This window comes from Carcharhinus amblyrhynchos, chromosome 16, assembly GCF_965287045.1.
Source record: "Carcharhinus amblyrhynchos chromosome 16, sCarAmb.v2.hapA, whole genome shotgun sequence".
NCBI classification, from domain to species: Eukaryota; Metazoa; Chordata; class Chondrichthyes; order Carcharhiniformes; family Carcharhinidae; genus Carcharhinus; species Carcharhinus amblyrhynchos.
The window spans coordinates 6,740,882-6,759,996 of record NC_137339.1 but is presented as its reverse complement, the minus strand read 5'-3'; the positions used below and the strand labels follow the sequence as shown (position 1 = coordinate 6,759,996).

General features: G+C 48.9%; 1 protein-coding gene across 3 annotated transcripts in view; it reads left to right on the top strand.

Moving 5' to 3' along the window:
* The first annotated feature begins 6,174 nt into the window (after positions 1-6,174).
* rem1 (RAS (RAD and GEM)-like GTP-binding 1) overlaps positions 6,175-19,115 on the top strand; it is a 32,477-nt gene continuing 19,536 nt past the window's right edge. For 2 of the 3 annotated variants that reach the window (XR_013888768.1, XM_080204628.1), the window contains exons 1-3: positions 6,175-6,302; positions 10,692-11,071; positions 16,775-16,851. Coding sequence is in view for 2 of the 3 variants with exons in the window: in XM_080204628.1 (XP_080060754.1) it covers positions 10,702-11,071; positions 16,775-16,851 (447 nt within the window). In the remaining variant the exon portion in view is untranslated. Of the gene's footprint in view, positions 6,303-7,573; positions 7,741-10,691; positions 11,072-16,774; positions 16,852-19,115 lie in introns of all 3 variants that reach the window. The other variant, XM_080204629.1, reaches the window with a different exon arrangement.

Here is a 19,115-nt window from a genome sequence, read left to right as displayed (position 1 = left end):
GTCAGAGGGTCAGTGCTGAGGGAGTGCTGCACTGTCAGAGGGTCAGTGCTGAGGGAGTGCCGCACTGTCAGAGGGTCAGTACTGAGGGAGTGCTGCACTGTCAGAGGGTCAGTACTGAATGAGTGCTGCACTGTCAGAGGGTCAGTGCTGAGGGAGTGCTGCACTGTCAGAGGGTCAGTACTGAGGGAGTGCTGCACTGTCAGAGGGTCAGTGCTGAGGGAGTGCTGCACTGTCAGAGGGTCAGTGCTGAGGGAGTGCCGCACTGTCAGAGGGTCAGTACTGAGGGAGTGCCGCACTGTCAGAGGGTCAGTGCTGAGGGAGTGCCGCACTGTCAGAGGGTCAGTACTGAGGGAGCGCCTCACTGTCAGAGGGTCAGTACTGAGGGAGTGCCGCACTGTCAGAGGGTCAGTACTGAGGGAGCGCCGCACTGTCAGAGGGTCAGTAGTGAGGGAGTGCCGCACTGTCAGAGGGTCAGTGCTGAGTGAGTGCCGCACTGTCAGAGGGTCAGTACTGAGGGAGTGCCGCACTGTCAGAGGGTCAGTACTGAGGGAGTGCCGCACTGTCAGAGGGCCAGTACTGAGGGAGCGCCACACTGTCAAAGGGTCAGTACTGAGGGAGGGCCGCACTGTCAGAGGGTCAGTACTGAGGGAGTGCCGCACTGTCAGAGGGTCAGTATTGAGGGAGCGCCACACTGTCAGAGGGTCAGTACTGAGGGAGTGCCGCACTGTCAGAGGGTCAGTGCTGAGGGAGTGCCGCAGTGTCAGAGGGTCACTGCTGAGGGAGTGCCGCGCTGTCAGAGGGTCAGTGCTGAGGGAGTGCCGCACTGTCAGAGGGTCAGTGCTGAGGGAGTGCCGCACTGTCAGAGGGTCAGTTCTGAGGGAGTGCCGCACTGTCAGAAGGTCAGTGCTGAGGGAGTGCCGCACTGTCAGAGGGTCAGTGCTGAGGGAGTGCCGCACTGTCAGAGGGTCAGTACTGAGGGAGTGCCGCACTGTCAGAGGGTCAGTGCTGAGGGAGTGCCGCACTGTCAGAGGGTCAGTACTGAGGGAGCGCCTCACTGTCAGAGGGTCAGTTCTGAGGGAGTGCCGCACTGTCAGAGGGTCAGTACTGAGGGAGCGCCGCACTGTCAGAGGGTCAGTAGTGAGGGAGTGCCGCACTGTCAGAGGGTCAGTACTGAGTGACTGCCGCACTGTCAGAGGGTCAGTACTGAGGGACTGCCGCACTGTCAGAGGGTCAGTGCTGAGGGAGTGCCGCAGTGTCAGAGGGTCAGTGCTGAGGGAGTGCCGCACTGTCAGAGGGTCAGTACTGAGGGAGTGCCGCACTGTCAGAGGGTCAGTACTGAGGGAGTGCCGCACTGTCAGAGGGTCAGTACTGAGGGAGTGCCGCACTGTCAGAGGGTCAGTGCTGAGGGAGTGCCGCACTGTCAGAGGGTCAGTGCTGAGGGAGTGCCGCACTGACAGAGGGTCAGTACTGAGGGAGTGCCGCACTGACAGAGGGTCAGTGCTGAGGGAGTGCCGCACTGACAGAGGGTCAGTGCTGAGGGAGTGCCGCACTGACAGAGGGTCAGTACTGAGGGAGTGCCGCACTGTCAGAGGGTCAGTACTGAGGGAGCGCCGCACTGTCAGAGGGTCAGTGTTGAGGGAGTGCCGCACTGTCAGAGGGTCAGTGCTGAGGGAGTGCCGCACTGTCAGAGGGTCAGTGCTGAGGAAGTGCCGCACTGACAGAGGGTCAGTACTGAGGGAGTGCCACACTGTCAGGGGGTCACTGCTGAGGGAGTGCCGCACCTTCAGAGGGTCAGTACTGAGGGAGTGCTGCACTGTCAGAGGGTCAGTACTGAATGAGTGCTGCACTGTCAGAGGGTCAGTACTGAGGGAGTGCCGCACTGTCAGAGGGTCAGTGCTGAGGGAGTGCTGCACTGTCAGAGGGTCAGTACTGAGGGAGTGCTGCACTGTCAGAGGGTCAGTGCTGAGGGAGTGCTGCACTGTCAGAGGGTCAGTGCTGAGGGAGTGCTGCACTGTCAGAGGGTCAGTACTGAGGGAATGCCGCACTGTCAGAGGGTCAGTGCTGAGGGAGTGCCGCACTGTCAGAGGGTCAGTACTGAGGGAGTGCCGCACTGTCAGAGGGTCAGTGCTGAGGGAGTGCCGCACTGTCAGAGGGTCAGTACTGAGGGAGCGCCTCACTGTCAGAGGGTCAGTACTGAGGGAGTGCCGCACTGTCAGAGGGTCAGTACTGAGGGAGCGCCGCACTGTCAGAGGGTCAGTAGTGAGGGAGTGCCGCACTGTCAGAGGGTCAGTGCTGAGTGAGTGCCGCACTGTCAGAGGGTCAGTACTGAGGGACTGCCGCACTGTCAGAGGGTCAGTGCTGAGGGAGTGCCGCAGTGTCAGAGGGTCAGTGCTGAGGGAGTGCCGCACTGTCAGAGGGTCAGTACTGAGGGAGTGCCGCACTGTCAGAGGGTCAGTACTGAGGGAGTGCCGCACTGTCAGAGGGTCAGTACTGAGGGAGTGCCGCACTGTCAGAGGGCCAGTACTGAGGGAGCGCCACACTGTCAAAGGGTCAGTACTGAGGGAGGGCCGCACTGTCAGAGGGTCAGTACTGAGGGAGTGCCGCACTGTCAGAGGGTCAGTATTGAGGGAGCGCCACACTGTCAGAGGGTCAGTACTGAGGGAGTGCCGCACTGTCAGAGGGTCAGTGCTGAGGGAGTGCCGCAGTGTCAGAGGGTCACTGCTGAGGGAGTGCCGCGCTGTCAGAGGGTCAGTGCTGAGGGAGTGCCGCACTGTCAGAGGGTCAGTGCTGAGGGAGTGCCGCACTGTCAGAGGGTCAGTTCTGAGGGAGTGCCGCACTGTCAGAAGGTCAGTGCTGAGGGAGTGCCGCACTGTCAGAGGGTCAGTGCTGAGGGAGTGCCGCACTGTCAGAGGGTCAGTGCTGAGGGAGTGCCGCACTTGCAGAGGGACAGTGCTGAGGGAGTGCCGCACTGTCAGAGGGTCAGTGCTGAGGGAGTGCCGCACTGTCAGAGGGTCAGTGCTGAGGGAGTGCCGCACTGTCAGAAGGTCAGTACTGAGGGAGCGCCACACTGTCAGAGGGTCAGTACTGAGGGAGGGCCGCACTGTCAGAGGGTCAGTACTGAGGGAGTGCCGCACTGTCAGAGGGTCAGTACTGAGGGAGCGCCACACTGTCAGAGGGTCAGTGCTGAGGGAGTGCCGCACTGTCGGAGGGTCACTGCTGAGGGAGTGCCGCACTGTCAGAGGGTCAGTGCTGAGGGAGTGCCGCACTGTCGGAGGGTCACTGCTGAGGGAGTGCCGCACTGTCGGAGGGTCAGTGCCGAGGGAGTGCCGCACTGTCAGAGGGTCAGTGCTGAGGGAGTGCCGCACTGTCAGAGGGTCAGTGCTGAGGGAGTGCCGCACTGTCAGAGGGTCAGTGCTGAGGGAGTGCCGCACTGTCAGAGGGTCAGTGCTGAGGGAGTGCCGCACTGTCAGAGGGTCAGTGCTGAGGGAGTGCCGCACTGTCAGAGGGTCAGTGCTGAGGGAGTGCTGCACTGTCAGAGGTCACATCTTTTGGATGAGGTATTCCAGTAAGGCCCTTCCTTCCCTCTCAGGTGAATATCAGTGCTGCTGTTAAAATAGTTATGGGTGGGTGGAGGGGTGTCAGGGGTGAAAGGAGGGGGAGTGTGGATGGGGGGGTGGGTAGTGGTGGCGGACTATGAACACCAACATCACATGCTGCAAACTCCAAATTTTTACTCCGCTGCTTCATGAATAATTTCTTTTTCCAGCTTGGTAGAAAGCTGAGATAATTGCTGCCTAAAATAGAATGATTAAAATCTCTTGGAACATCCTCGAATATTATTTGTTTAGTTTTGTTAGAGAAACAAAGAGATCTTCCTGGAAAAGTTTGTCTCCGTGATGGGATAGTGTAAAGATGTATTATCACAGACTTCATTCACAAACACAGCAGGAAATTATTAATAAGAATTGTTCCAGAGGCACATAAGAACACAAGAACTAGGAGCAGGAGTTGGCCATCTGGCCCCTCGAGCCTGCTCCGCCGTTCAATAAGATCATGGCTGATCTCTTGGTGGACTCAGCTCCAATTTCCCGCCTGCTCACCATAACCCTTAATTCCTTTATTGTTCAAAAATTTATCTATCCTTGCCTTAAAAACATTCAATGAGGGAGCCTCAACTGCTTCACTGAGCAGAGAATTCCACAGATTCACAACCCTTTGTGTGAAGAATTTCCTCCTCAACTCAGTCCTAAATCTGCTCTCCCTTATTTTGATGCTATGCCTCTAGTTCTAGTTTCACCCTCCAGTGGAAACAACTTCCCTGCTTCTATCTTACTATTCCCTTCATAATCTTATATGTTTTTAGAAGATCTCCCTTCATTCTTCTGAATTCCCATGAGTATAGCCCCACTCTCTCCTCATAACCCTCAGCTCCAGAATCAACCTAGTGAATCTGCTCTGCACCCCCTCCAGTGCCAGTATATCCTTTCTCAAGTAAAGCGACCAAAACTGTACACAGTACTCCAGGTGTGGCCTCACCAGCACCTTATACAGCTGCAACATAACCTCGCTGTTTTTAAGCTCCATCCCTCTAGCAATGAAGGACAAAATTCCATTTGCCTTCTTCATTACCTGCTGCACCTGCAAACCAACTCCTTGAGATTCTTGCACAAGGACACCCAGGTCCCTCTGCAATTTTTTACCATTTAAACAATAATCCATTTTCCTGTTATTCCTACCAAAATGGATGACCTCACATTTCCCAACATTGTACTCCATCTGCCAGACCCTCGCCCACTCACTTAGATTATCTATATCTCTTTGCAGATTTTCAGCATCCTCTGCACACTTTGCTCTGCCATTCATCTTAGTGTCATCTGTGAATTTTGACACACTACACTTGGTCCCCAAGTCCAAATCATCTGTGTAAATTGTAAACAATTGCAGTCCCAACACTGATCGCTGAGGCACTCCTCTGGTCACTGATCGCCAACCATAGCTGCAGCAAACTCCCTACTTGTTTTAAAGTTCATTTGTTAGTGTCACAAGTAGGCTTACATTAACACTACAATGAAGTTACTGTGAAAATCCACACTCCAGCGCCTGTTCGGGTACACTGAGGGAAGAATATAGCACGGCCAATGCACCAAACCAGGTGCGTCTTTCGGACTGTGGGAGGAAACTGGAACACCCAGAGGAAACCCATGCAGACATGGGGAGAACGTACAGACTCCACACAGACAGTGGCCCGAGCTGGGAATCGAACCCAGGTCCCTGGCGCTGTGAAGCAGCGGTGCTAACCACTGAGCCACTGTGCCCCACTCCTAGTGGTTAACCACTTTCTTGAACAGCTGCAGTACTTGTGGTGTAGGTAAACCAACAGTGCTGGGCCTTAGCTGTCATCCACCTGTATGTTCACTCCTCATGAGTGAAGTTGCTGGTTCCATCTCCCTGAGAGATTTGATTTGATATATTATTGTCACATGTATTAACATACAGAGAAAAGAATTGTTTTTTGCATGCTATACAGACAAAGCATACCATTCATAGAGAAGGAAAGGAGAGGGTGCAGAATGTAGTGTTACAGTCATAGCTAGGGTGTAGAGAAAGATCAACTTAATGCGAGATAGGTCCATTCAAAAGTCTGACAGCAGCAAGGAAGAAGCTGTTCTTGAGTCGGTTGGTACGTGGCTTCAGACTTTTGTACCTTTTTCCCAAAGGAAGAAGGTGGAAGAGAGAATGTCCAGGGTGCGTGGGGTCCTTGATTATGCTGGCTGCTTTGTCGAGGCAGCAGGAAGTATAGATGGAGTCAATGGATGGGGAGGCTGGTTTGAGTGATGGACTGGGCTTAGTTCACAGCTCTTTGCAGTTTCTTGGGGTCTTGATCCGAGCAGGGGTCATACCAAGCTGTGAAACATCCGGAAAGGATCCTTTCTATGGTGCATCTGTAAAAGTTGGGACACTGACACACACTCCCTTCACCCTTTTGATCTGGTCAACACACAGTGAAGTGGGACAGTGGATCTTTTAAAAGGAGGGAGACAGTGGCCTCTGGAGGGTCAGAGGAGCGCGCACACACACACACATACACACATGTGCTTGCATTGCCGAGGAACTGACGTTCAGTGGGTCCTGATGTCATGGACAGTGGGGCTGGCTTTATAAAGGGGAGCTGCCTGGCTCGGATATCGCCCAGACTGACACCAGTATGAGGGAGCAGAGATCTGCTGGGACAGCCTGGAATGAAAAGGGAAGCAGCTGTATTGAGCAGTTCCGACTGAAAACACACAGGATTAAAACCCCGGGTAAGTCTTGACTTCTCACACTTTGCAAACGCAACTTTCTCCACTCTGTGCAAAAGTTATCCTGAAATAGGCGAAAGGATTAGGACGGGGGTCGGCGGGGAGGGAAGGGGAGTCTTGACAACAGAGGACTTTGTATCTCTCTCAGGAACTGGTTAACTTTTTCCCCACTTTTCAAGTCCCTTGCTAAGTGTGTAACATCAGTATAAGGCAGCAGGCATGAGGAGGGAGTGAGGCTTTTTAATTCTCACTGTGTGGCCGATTGCAAAGTTTTAAACACATTTTCCCTCCACATTCCTGAACGATCTGGGGACAAGCGGAGTGAGTCCTGGTGGGAAAAAAATGTTCGGGTTTCAAAAGTGCAACTTTTAATATCGTTTCAGTAACTTTTTCACTGAAAATTAATATTAAGCACAGTGATGTCTTTGTGATGGGGGATTGATAAATACTTGCAGGGGGTGTCAATAATTGTAGGAATTTTGCTGCTTGCTGTGTTTAAAAAAAAAACTCGAGATGAAACCGGATGAATTCACCGTGGGTCAGTTACAAAATGACACCTGGAAAAGTGCCAGCCCTGGGAGTAACTTATAACACATTCAGCTTGTGAGCCGAGGAATTAATTATTCAAGTATTGTGGCTCAGTCATAAGTGGCATTTTTATTTAATTGTTCAACCATGCGAAAACTGACACTGGGGAGAAAAAAACAGTCTGTCTTTTGGTTTAGGTGGAACTTGTCCTTCGGATAGTGGGGACGTTATAAGATGCAGAGAAGGCTGATCTTTTAGAAATACATTCTATCTAATGTGGCCGGTCGCTGTTCCGAGACCAGGAACTCAATGGACAGATCAGGGATTTCCAATGAGTGCAATTTACTCCCCTTTTAATGTTTATTTATTAGCATCACAGGTAGGCTTATATTAACACCGCAATGAAGTTACTGTGAAAATACTCTAGTTGCCGCACTCCGGCACCTGTTCGGGTACACTGAGGGAGAAGCTGTTCTTGAGTCAGTTGGTACATGATCTCAGACTTTTGTATCTTTTTCCTGATGGAAGAAGGCGGAAGAGAGACTGTCCAGGGTGTGTGTATGCTGGCTGCTTTGCCGTGGCAGCGGGAAGTGTAACGTTTATTTATTAGTGACAAGTAGGCTTACATTGAGAGTGAAGTTATTGTGAAAATCCCCTAGTGACCACACCCTGGTGCCTGTTCAGGTACACTTAGGGAGAATTTAGCATGGCCAGCGCATCTAACCAGCACATCTTTCGGACTGTAGGAGGAAGCTGGAGCACCCGGAGGAAACCCATGCAGGGAGAACGTGCAGACTCCACACAGACAGTGACTGAAGTCTGGAATTGAACCTGGGTCCCTAGTGCTGTGAGGCAGCAGCGCTAACTACTGTGCCACCTACAACCACGGAAGACTTTCAGTGAAGCTCTACATGTGAGACTTTAACTGTCTGAATATACTGGTAATTTTGGGGTGCAGGTTGAGACAATGATTACTGACTGGATTGACAATTGGAAGCAGAGAGTGGTAATAAATGTGTCTTAAGGATAATAGGGGTAGGTTTTTCTTAACAGTGAGTCTCAGAGGGCTCCAAGCCTCCAAAATTTAATTTATAGCAATTTATAATTTATTAAACGAGATGGTGGGGGAAATAGCAAATGCATGAGTGGTAATTTACCAAAATCCGCTGGACTCTGGGGTGGTTCCTGCAGATTGGAAAACAGAAAATGTGACACCACTGTTTAGAAAAGGAGGGAGACAAAAGGCTGGTTAGCTTAACTTCTGGAGGAGGGAAAATGCTTGAATCTATCATCAAGGAAGAAATAGTGAGACATCTGGATATAAATTGTCCCATTGGTAAGATGCAGCATGGGGTCATGTTTGACTAATTTGGTGGAATTCTTTGAGAACATTGCGTGTGCAGTGGACAGTGGGGAACCTGTGGATGTGATGTATCTGCGTTTTCAGAAGGCATTTGACAAGGTGCAGCACCAACAACTGCTGCATTAGATAAAGGTGCACAGTGTTACGAGTAATATATTAGCGTGGATAGAGGATTAGTTAACTAACAGAAAGCAAAGAGTGGGGGTAAATGGGTGTTTTTCTGGTTGGCGATCAGTGACTAGTGGAGTGCCTCAAAGATCAGTGTTGGGACCGCAATTGTTTCCGATTTACATAAATGATTTGGAGTTGGGGACCAAGTGTAGTGTGTCAAAATTCACAGTTGACACTAAGATGAATGGCAGAGCAAAGTGTGCAGAGGATGCTGAAAGTCTGCAAAGGGATATAGATAATCTAAGTGAGTGGGTGAGGGTCTGGCAGATGGAGTACAACGTTGGTAAATGTGAGGTCATTCATTTTGATAGGAATAACAGGAAAACAAACTATTATATAAATGGTGAAAAATTGCAGCGTGCTGTTATGCAGAGGGACCCGGGTGTCCTTGTGCAGGAATCTCAAGAAGTTGGTTTGCAGGAGCAGCAGGTAATTAAGAAGGCAAATGGAATTTTGTCCTTCATTGCTAGAGGGATGGAGTTTAAAAACAGCGAGGTTATGCTGCACCTGTATGAGGTGCTAGATGCTTCTGCACATCCTGTGGTCATGAAAGGTGCTATATAAATGCCAATCTTACTTTCTGTGTTCTGCTGACACTTGGAGTGTGGGACAACAGGACTGAATATTCGATTCTAGACTGCCTGGAGAAGGATGGGTTGTGTGTACAATGGGATGGAAGTGTATTTTAGCATCCTGTGGGGAGCGAGGAGACAGTGGCATGGTGGTAATGTCAGCAGACTAGTAATCCCGAGACCCAGGCTAATGCCTGGGGAGCACGGGTTCAAATCCCACCATGGCAATTGGTGGAATTTAAATTTGATTAATAAAATCTGGAATTGGAATTGGAAAGGTGACCATGGCAACTATCATAAAACCCTACCTAGTTCACCAGTGTTGCTTAGGGAAGGAAATCCCATCCTGGCTTTCCCGTGGCTACATTCCCTCCCCATTCACCTGACGAAGGGGCAAACTCCGAAAACTTGCAAGTTTACTGTCAAGTAAATCGGTTGGACTTAAACCTGGTGTTGTCAGACTTCTTACTGTGTTTACCCCAGTCCAACGCCAGCATCTCCACATCATTACCTGTGGCTCACAGGTCCTCTGAAATCTTCCAGCCAGACTTTTCAAGGGGCAGTTAGGGATGGGCAATAAATGCCGGCCTTCCCAGCGACTATCACATCCCACAAAAGGATAGGAAAGATATGAGTAAAGGAGCTATTTGAAATGTGATGTGGATTTACTGTGGACTCATTGCTAGGAGATGGATAGCTGCCATTAGTCAACAATCCCATTGTCATTGTATCATTACACTACCAGGATCGTAGGACGGGAATGAAATGGACCCTGATCTTTCACATCTAGAAATTTCTATGTCATTGTCTTTCGGAGAGGAGTTGTGGATATTGAAGAGGGAAATGACGACCAGATTAAACACTGGAAATTGGTTTGAAAATGATGGTGTTTAATGGTGGAAATCCTGGTTCAGAAGACGGTTAATATTTGATTTGATTTATTATTGTCACATGTATTGGGATACAGTGGATTGTTTCTTGCACGCTATACAGACAAAACATACCGTTCATAGAGTACATAAGGGAGTGGGAAATGAGAGATTATGGAATGTAGTGTTACAGTCATAGCTAGGGTGTAAAGAAAGATCAACTTAATATAAGGTAAGTCCATTCAAAGTCTGATTTCCACAGAGAAGAAGCTGCTCGGTGGCACAGTGTTTAGCACTGCTGCCTCACAGCGCCAGAGACCCCGGTCCGATTCCCGGCTTGAGTCGCTGTCTGTGTGGAGTCTGCATGTTCTCCTCATGTCTCTGTGGGTTTCCTCCGGGTACTCTGATTTCCTCCCACACTCCAAAAATGTGCGGGTTAGGTTGATTGGCCATTCAAAATTGCCTTTTAGTGTCCTGGAATGTATAGGTTAGAGGGATGAGTGGGTTAAATGTGTGGGTTGGGGAGAGAGGGCCTGGGGTGAGATTGTTATCGGTGCAGACTCGATGGGCAGAATGGCCTCCTTCTGCACTGTAGGGTTCTATGATAGTCTAAGATTAAGTCGGTTGGTGCGTGATCTCAGGCATTTGTATCTTTTTATCAATGGAAGAGAGAATGTCCGGGGTCCTTGGTAATCCTGGCTGCTTTTCCAGGGCATTGGGAAGTGTAGACAGAGTCAATGGATGGGAGGCTGGTTTGCATGGTGGCTTGGGCTACATTCATGACCTTTTGTAGTTTTTTGTGGTCTTGGTCAGAGCAGGAGCCCATACCAAACTGTGATAAGCTACTGATCAGATCTCCTATTTACTCCTCCTGTCTCTCTTCCTCTAGCATTGCTGATATGACTCTGAACACGCAGAGGACGGACAGCCATGACAAGCTGCAGAGACGCGCCAGCTCTCCGATGCCCTCGGCTCACCATCACCCCCATCCTCGTGCCCACCCTGTCCGCAGCCTCACCACGGAGAGGGAGCTGCTGGCCCACCCCGCCCAGTGGCAACCAAGACCCAACTTTGGCCACTCGGTTTCGTACCAGTCGGCAGAGAGGGAGCGTGGCAGCTGGTCATCGGACTCGGCGGAATCTGACGCCTCCAGCGACTCCAGCGAGGGTCTATTCCGGGTGCTGCTGCTCGGAGACTCTGGAGTGGGGAAGTCCAGCCTGACCAATATCTTTGCAGGGATCCAAGATGCACATGGCGAGCACTCGGGAGGTAAGAATGGGAGATCGGGGGAAAGGGAGGGCCATTCAGCCCCTGCAATGCACAACGGAACAGAAGAAGGCCACTCGGCTCCTCGAATCATTTCCACCATTGTGGAAACCCCAGCATCGGTGTTCTTACCTAGAACACAGAACATTACTGCGTAGTACAGGCCCTTCGGCTCTCGATGTCGACCTGTGAAACCAATCTAAAGCCCATCTAACCTACACTATTCCAGTGTCATCCATATGTTTATCCAATGACCATTTAAATGTCCTTACGTCCCTATCCATCCAGCCCCAATCAAAACCCATTAATATAAGAGCTGGAAAATTAAAATCTAAACAGAAAAATGCTGGAAATATTCAGCTGTGGAGAGAGGAACGGATAAACGTTTCAGGTCGATGACCTATTTAACGTTTCTCTCTCCACAGATGTGGACAGATCTGCTGATTTGAATTGATTCGGGTTTCAATGATTTTGCTAGCAGAGAAAGTTCCGGATTTCCTCCACCCTTTGTGCGATGGATTACTTTCTGATATCATAGAACCATAGAACATTATAGCACAGAAACAGGCCTTTTGGCCCTTCTTGTCTGTGCCGAACCATTTTTCTGCCTAGTCCCACTGACCTGCACCTGGACCATATCCCTCCACACCTGTCTCACCCATGTACCCGTCTGAGTTTCTCTTAAATGTTAAAAGTGAGCCCCATTCGCCACTTCATCTGGCAGCTCATTCTACACCCCCACCACTCTCGGTGTGAAGGACCCCCCCCCTAATATTCCCTTTAAACTTTTCCCCCTTCACCCATATCATGCCTGAGTAACCTGGCTCTCATTTTAAGAAAAGGTTCTTCCCCCCTTGATCTGGACACATCCCCCCCATCACCAACCCTCCGCCTCCCTCCAAGCCACGCCACCACCCCCAAAAACACCAGAGGAAATAGTTTCTAATTGTCTACCCAATTCAATACTTATACTGATTAAAGAGAACACTCTTTGTTCTTTTGTACCTGAGGAAATATAAGCCTAGTCCATGCAAACTTCCCTCTTAACTTAATCCTTTGAACCACTGGCATTGTCTTGGTGAATGGGGGTTTGTACCCCTGGTCAGAAAGCTTATTAAATGGCTAGAAGATATTCTTCATCTGATCTTATGATCTATGGTGAGGAACTACAGAGTAGCCAACTTAAAAGTTAAGTTAAAGTTTATTTATGAGTCGCAAGTAAGGCTTACATTAACACTGCAATGAAGTTACTGTGAAATTCCCCTAGTCGCCACACTCTGGAACCTGTATGGGTCAATGCAGCTAACCAGCACGGCTCTCGGACTATGGGAGGAAACTGGAGCACCTGGAGGAAACCCACGCAGACACGGGGAGAACTTGCAGACTCTGCACAGTGACCCAAGCTAGGAATCAAACCCTGGCACAATGAGTCAGCAGTGCTAACCGCTGTGCCAACATGGCACCCACATGCACTGTAGGGGTTCTACAACTCTCTGGTGACTTTCAACATTGAAAAAATAAAATTCCAAAGTGGTTCATGGTGGCACAGTTAAAGACAATAAGATGAGCTGAGAAAGGGTCCAGTGGGCTTTAAGAAAGATTTTGATGCTGAGAGGTCTAAGGGAACAGAGAGAGATTGAATAGGTTAGGACTTTATCCCCTGGAGCGTAGAAGAATGAGGGGAGATTTGATAGAGGTGTATAAGATTTTGATGGGTATCGATAGAGTGAACGCAAGCAGGCTTTTTCCACTGAGGCTAGAGGAGAAAAAAACCAGAGGGGATGGGTCAAGGGTGAAGGGGGAAAAGTTTAAAGGGAATATTGGGGGGGGCTTCTTCACACAGAGAGTGGTGGGAATGTGGAATGAGCTGCCGGATAAAGTGGTAACATTTAAGAAAATCTTGGACGGGTGAGAGGGGTGTGGAGGGATATGGTCCCAACTGCAGGTCAGTGGGACTAGGCAAAAAAATGGTTTGGCACAGACAAGAAGGGCCAAAAGGCCTGTTTCTGAGCTGTAATTTTCTGTGGTTCTATGGAAGGAAGTCCTGATTTGGGAGCGATAGCAGCTGAAGACACAGCCAGCAATGCTTGGGACGCTGGGAGGGGAGAGCGAGAGTTTTCTGAGATAAAAGCTTTGAGGAATAACGCAGTGGGAGAGCTTGGCCTGACTGCATAATTCCTGAAATCTGCTCCTGCTTTTCTCGAACAAAAGGTCAGGGTTTGCTCTGACCTTGTGGCACCAGGAAAACTGAAACTGGGAGCGACAAGGCAATTAATAATCCTGGGGGCCTTTTGCCAACCCTAATTCCAGGCCAGAGCTATGGAAAATGTTTGAGTGCGTTAGTTTTTGACAGAGGCTGCATTCTGTATTAACAAGCCATACCATCGGACAGTCCACAGGGAAATTTGGAATTTGAACTACGTGCTTCTGTGTGTTAAGCACAAATAATTCCGCTCCTTGGGAAGTAAAGGCTTTAGTGATTTGGTTTCTAATGAATCAATGCAATAAGTAAAGCACTGGAAACATCACAAATGCTACCTTTTATCAATCGAGTTAAAAACATGTGGAGGATTATTCCTTTCTGTAAGCCAGAGATAGAACTAAAAGAAGGAAGCTCCTTCTAATGTAACAAAACAATTCAAACTTTCACCAAAAGTAATGCCTTATAGCTTCGATCATCTACCCAACTGTTACAGCACAGGAGAAGGCCATTTGGCCCATCATGTTCATACTGACCTATTAAAGGAGCTAACTAATTAATCACACTCTCCTGATTCATAGAATCTCTACAGTGCAAAGGGAGGCCATTTGGCCCATCGAGCCTGCATGGACAACAAATCCCACCCGCCCCCTATCCCCATTACCCCACATATTTACCCTCCTAGCCCCCCTGACACTAAGGGGCAATTTAGCACGGCCAATCAACCTAACCTGCACATCTTTGGAACGTGGGAGGAAACCGGAGCACCCGGAGGAAACCCATGCAGACACGGGGAGAATGTGCAAACCCCACACAGACAGTGACCGGAGGCTGGAATTGAACCTGGTTCCCTGGTGCTATGAGGCAGCAGTGCTGACCACTGTGCCACCGTGATTAATCCCAAGATTCCTGTATTTTCTTTTTCACCTTAAGTATTCTCTTTTCAGAGTTATTATTGAACCTGTTTCTGTAGAAACTCGAAGCAGGAATAGATCGTTTGGCCCTTCGAGCCTACTCTGCTATTCATTTTGATCATGGCTGATCATCGAATTCAATATCCTGATTCTCCTTACTCCTGTATCCCTCAATCCCTTTAGCCCCAAGAGCTGTATCTAGTTTATTCTTGAAATCAGACAGCATTTTGGACTCTACTTTCTGTGGTGGTGAATTCCATCCTCTGGGTGATTAAATTTCGCCCCACCTCAGTTCAACAAGGTTTATCCCTTTTCTTCAAACTATGACCTCTAGTTCTGGACTCCCCCCACCATTGGAAGCATTCTTTCCGCATCTAACCTGCCTAACCGTGTTAGAATTTTATAAGCTTCTATGAGATCCCCATTCACTCTTCTAAACTCCAGTGAATATAATCCTAACCGACTTAGTCTCTCCTTGTATGACGGACCTGCCATCCCAGGAATCAGCCTGGTAAACCTTCGCTGTATTCCCTCTTATAGCAAGGACATCATTTCAGTCAGTGCATTCCGGATCACAATCAGGAGGCGATGAAACCTAGAAGGGGCTTTAAACTTGCAAGAGAGCATTAGACATTAGCCAGCAAAACATTGGTTTGAATCGAGAAGGCGTTGAGTGTTCATTGTGAAATCAGTTTGGCTAGTGTCAAGCCAAGGTCCCTCCCTAAACCATTTGGCTTCTCCTCCGGTCTCCCGTTAAGAAGTTCTTCCAAATCCCCCTCTTTAGCCAAGCTTTTGGTCACCCGTCCAAAGTATTGCCCAGTATAATTGGGTGTCAAGTTTTACAATTGCTCTGTGCGGTTCCTTGGGTCACTTTGATAGGTTAAAGGTGCTAAATAAACGCAAGTTGTTGTTGCTGATATCAGTGGACACCGGGGGGGAAAACCATCCCTCATTTGTAAGATTGGTTTTGTGCCATTGTGTTGAGAGTGTTGTTCATAGAATCGTAGAATCCCTCCAGAGGAGAAGGAGGCCATTCAGCCCATCGAGTCCGCACCGAACACAATCTCACCCATATCCCTATGCATTTACCCTAGCTAGCCCCCCCAACACTAAAGGGGCAACTTAGCATGGCCAATCCACCTAACCCGCACATCTTTGGACTGTGGGAGGAAACCCGAGTCTCTGAAGGAAACCCATGGGGAGAACTTACAAATTCCGCACAGTCACCCAAGCCGAGAATTGAACCCGGATCCTTGGCGCTGTGAGGCAGCAGCTCTAACCACTGTGCCACCGTGCCACCCAGTAAGACCTGTGAAATACAGTACTAGAAAAAATTGCATTAATGTAGCACCTTTCATAACCTCAGGGTGTGTCAAACTCCTTCATGTCCAGACAAGTACTCAAGTATTGTAGAAACTGCAACAGTCAATATTGGACATACCGGGGTGACAGTGTGATAATGACCAGGCGAATAGGTTTATGGACGAAAAGGGATTGGTTTAGATTAGTGGGTCATTGTTTTTTAACTGGTCGGCGCAACATCGTGGGCCGAAGGGCCTGTTCTGCGCTGTAATGTTCTATGTTCTATGTTCTAAACTGTCATATTACACAATGCCCAATAGAGAATTCCCAAACTCTCCTTCCAAATAATGTAAAGGGAATACGTTACATCCCCATGAGAGGGCAGTCATCAGGAAAACAGCACTCTCGACAATGCTGCACCCCCACTCTGCTGCACCCGAGAATCAGCAGAGACTTGCTGCTAAAATCTGTGTGTGGGTCTTGAACCCACAATCTGTAGCTGGGATGCGGTGACGCTCCCACTGGAGCCACAGCTGACACTCCAACACCAAGGCACTGGGAGACTTTCTCAACCATCTCCACGGCTAAATCTAAGTTCGATTTGCCAAGTTTCATTGGATATATTCCTCGAGGTTTCACTCTGTAACTGCCACTAACTGACCCAGACCCACACCCTCACCACTGATAACCCGACATTAAGCTCATCCCTCTGTTCTGGGGAGGAACCAACTATACCTGCCATTTACTAATGTCCATTAGGGAAGGAAATCTGCCAGCCTTATCTGGTCTGGCCTACATGTGACTCCAGAGCCACAGCAATGTGGATAGGTTCTTGATCGATAAGGGGATGAGGGGGTATGGGGGAAAAGGCAGGAGAATGGGGATGAGGGAAAAAAATCAGCCATGATTGAATAGCAGAACAGTCTCGATGGGCCGAGTGGCCTAATTCTGCTCCTATGTCTTAAGGTCAATAGACTCTCAATTGCCCTCCAAGGGCACCTGGGGATGGACAATAAATGCTGGCCAGCCAGCGATGCCCGTGTCTCACAAATGAATAAATTGAAAAATGCCCGTATCTGAGCACCAGGGTCCCTGAAAGTTCTGTCTTTGGGCTATCGAGCCTGTGGGTCTCTGCACATGTGTGATTTGAAGCAGTGAGGCTGTGCGGCGGAAGTGAGTAAAGAGGTTAGTGAGTGCCGCCGGATTCACTGCCTCCTCCACCCACAAGTCACCTTTCTTTTCCACAATGTCCCTCGGCCTTCACTATTCTATGTTGCTCCTTTGTTTCAGAGGACATCTACGAACGAACGTTAACTGTTGATGGAGAAGATACTACTTTATTAGTGATGGATACTTGGGGAACTGAGGTAATGTCATTTGGTTTCTTTTAACTTACGGGTTGTGAGCGTCGCTGGCTAGGCCCGCAGTTATTGCCCATCCCTAATTGCCCCTTGGGAAGTTGGTGGCTTCTTGAACTGCTGCAGTGCCTGTGGTGTAGGTACACCTGCAGTGCTGTTAGGGAGGGTGTCCCAGGATTTTGTGAAGGAATGGTGATATATTTCCAAATAGGGATGGTGTGCGGTTTAGAGAGGAACATTCAGGTGGTGCCATTCCAACGCATCTGCTGACAATTACCCTCCTGGGTGGTAGAGGGTTTGGAAGGTGCTGCTAAATGGTTGGTGAGATCCTGCAGTGCACCTTGTAGATGGTACACACAGCTACCACCGGGCATTGTTGGTGAAGGTAATAGATGATTAATGTGTGGGATAGGGCGCCAATCAAACAGCTTGCTTTGACCTGGATGGTGTTGAGCTCCTTGAGAATCCAGGCAGGCAGGTAGAGAATATTCCATCACACTCCAGGTGCGCTTAAACCTCCCCAAGAGATTTCCTCTTCCTCAAATTGAGTTTTATTCACCCAACTTTATCTTTCCCCAAACATTACTGTCTGACTTGGTTAGTTAATTGTTTTTGATAATTGCCGTTTTGAGACAGCTGGTGCTGACCTGCCCTGAGCAAATTAAGCACCTTTCTTACTTATCCCCCTGTGTACCCGATAAATATATTCCCTCTCCACCTGCACTTCCCGCTGACGTCTCCGCTTGGGTAAGGTCATTAATCCAGAGATGTGCGGGTTAGATGGACTGGCCGTGCTGAATTGTCCCGGAGTGTCAGGGGGATTAGCTAGGGTAAATATGGGGAGTTGTGGGGATAGGGCCTGGGTGGGATTGTGGTCAGTGTAGATTTCCTCCGGGTGCTCCAGTTTCCTCCCACTGTCCAAAGATGTGCGCGTTAGGCAGATTGGTCATGCTAAATTGACCCTAGTATGGGGGGACTCGGAGGATAAATATGTGGGGTTACGGGAATAGGGCCTGGGTGGGATTGTGGTCGATGCAGAATCAGTGGGCTAAATGGCCTCTTTCTGGACTATAGGGAATTCTATGATTCTATTCTATGGTGAATTCTCTGCCCCATTATTAGCCTGTTTGTTACTACATTCACACAGGTTCCTGACTGTACTCTTTTGATGCAGGCACTAAGGAGGCGAAATTGGGCCCCATCACATACACTCTTTAGAGTAAAATATTAGCATTAGGAGATTTGAACATTGCTGAAAAAGACACTTTGTCGAAGTTTTTCATTTTCTACTCATCAGGACAACTGCAAAAGCACCAATGTCAGATAAACATTTCACTTAGAAAGGAAACAGGAGCTAGCCTCAAAATAAGGGGGGTGCAGTTTAGAACAGAAGTGAGGAGGAACTTCTTTTCTCAGAGGGTAGTGAACCTCTGGAATTCTCTGCCCATTGAAGCAGTGGAGGCTACCTTGTTGAATACGTTTAAGTCACAGGTAGATAGATTTCTGGTCAATAAGGGAATTAAGGGTTATGGAGAGCAGGCGGGTAAGTGGAACTGAACCACTTTCAGATCAGCCATGATCTTATTGAATGGCGGGGCAGGCTCGAGGGGCTAGATGGCCTACTCCTGCTCCTATTTCTTGTGTTCTTATGTTCTTAAACAATGACTTTATACTGTATGAGAAGAAGGTGCTGATTGATTGGCAAGCAGACTCTGACTCATCAGGGTGTTGCCTTGGAGAATGCACCAGTTGCTGGTGACTGGCAGTTAACTGCCAAGCATTGTTTGAAATTTAATCTAGGCAGCTTATGAGCATACAAACAAGGAGTAGGAATAGGCCATTTTGCCCTTCGAACCTGCTCCAGCATTTAAGAAAATCATGGCTGATCTGATAATAAGTTTGTATGTCATATGTTTGTAACCTCAAATCTGCCCCCAATAATCTATCACCCCCTTGCTTATCAAGAATCTATTGACTGCTGCCTTAAAGATATTCAACGTCTCTTCTTCCACCATCTTTTCAGGAAGAGAGTTCCAGACACTCACAACCCCCTGAGTGAAAAGATTCCACTTCATCTCCATTTTAAAGGGTGACTCCTAGTTCTAGGTTCTCCCACGAGCGGAAAACATCCTCTTCACATCCACCCTGTCAGTGTCCCCTCAGGATCAAGAGAGGGTTGGCTTATAAGGAGAGACTGAGTAGACTGGGGCTGTACTCATTGGAATTCAGAAGAATGAGGGGGGATCTTATGGAAACATATAAGATTATTGAAG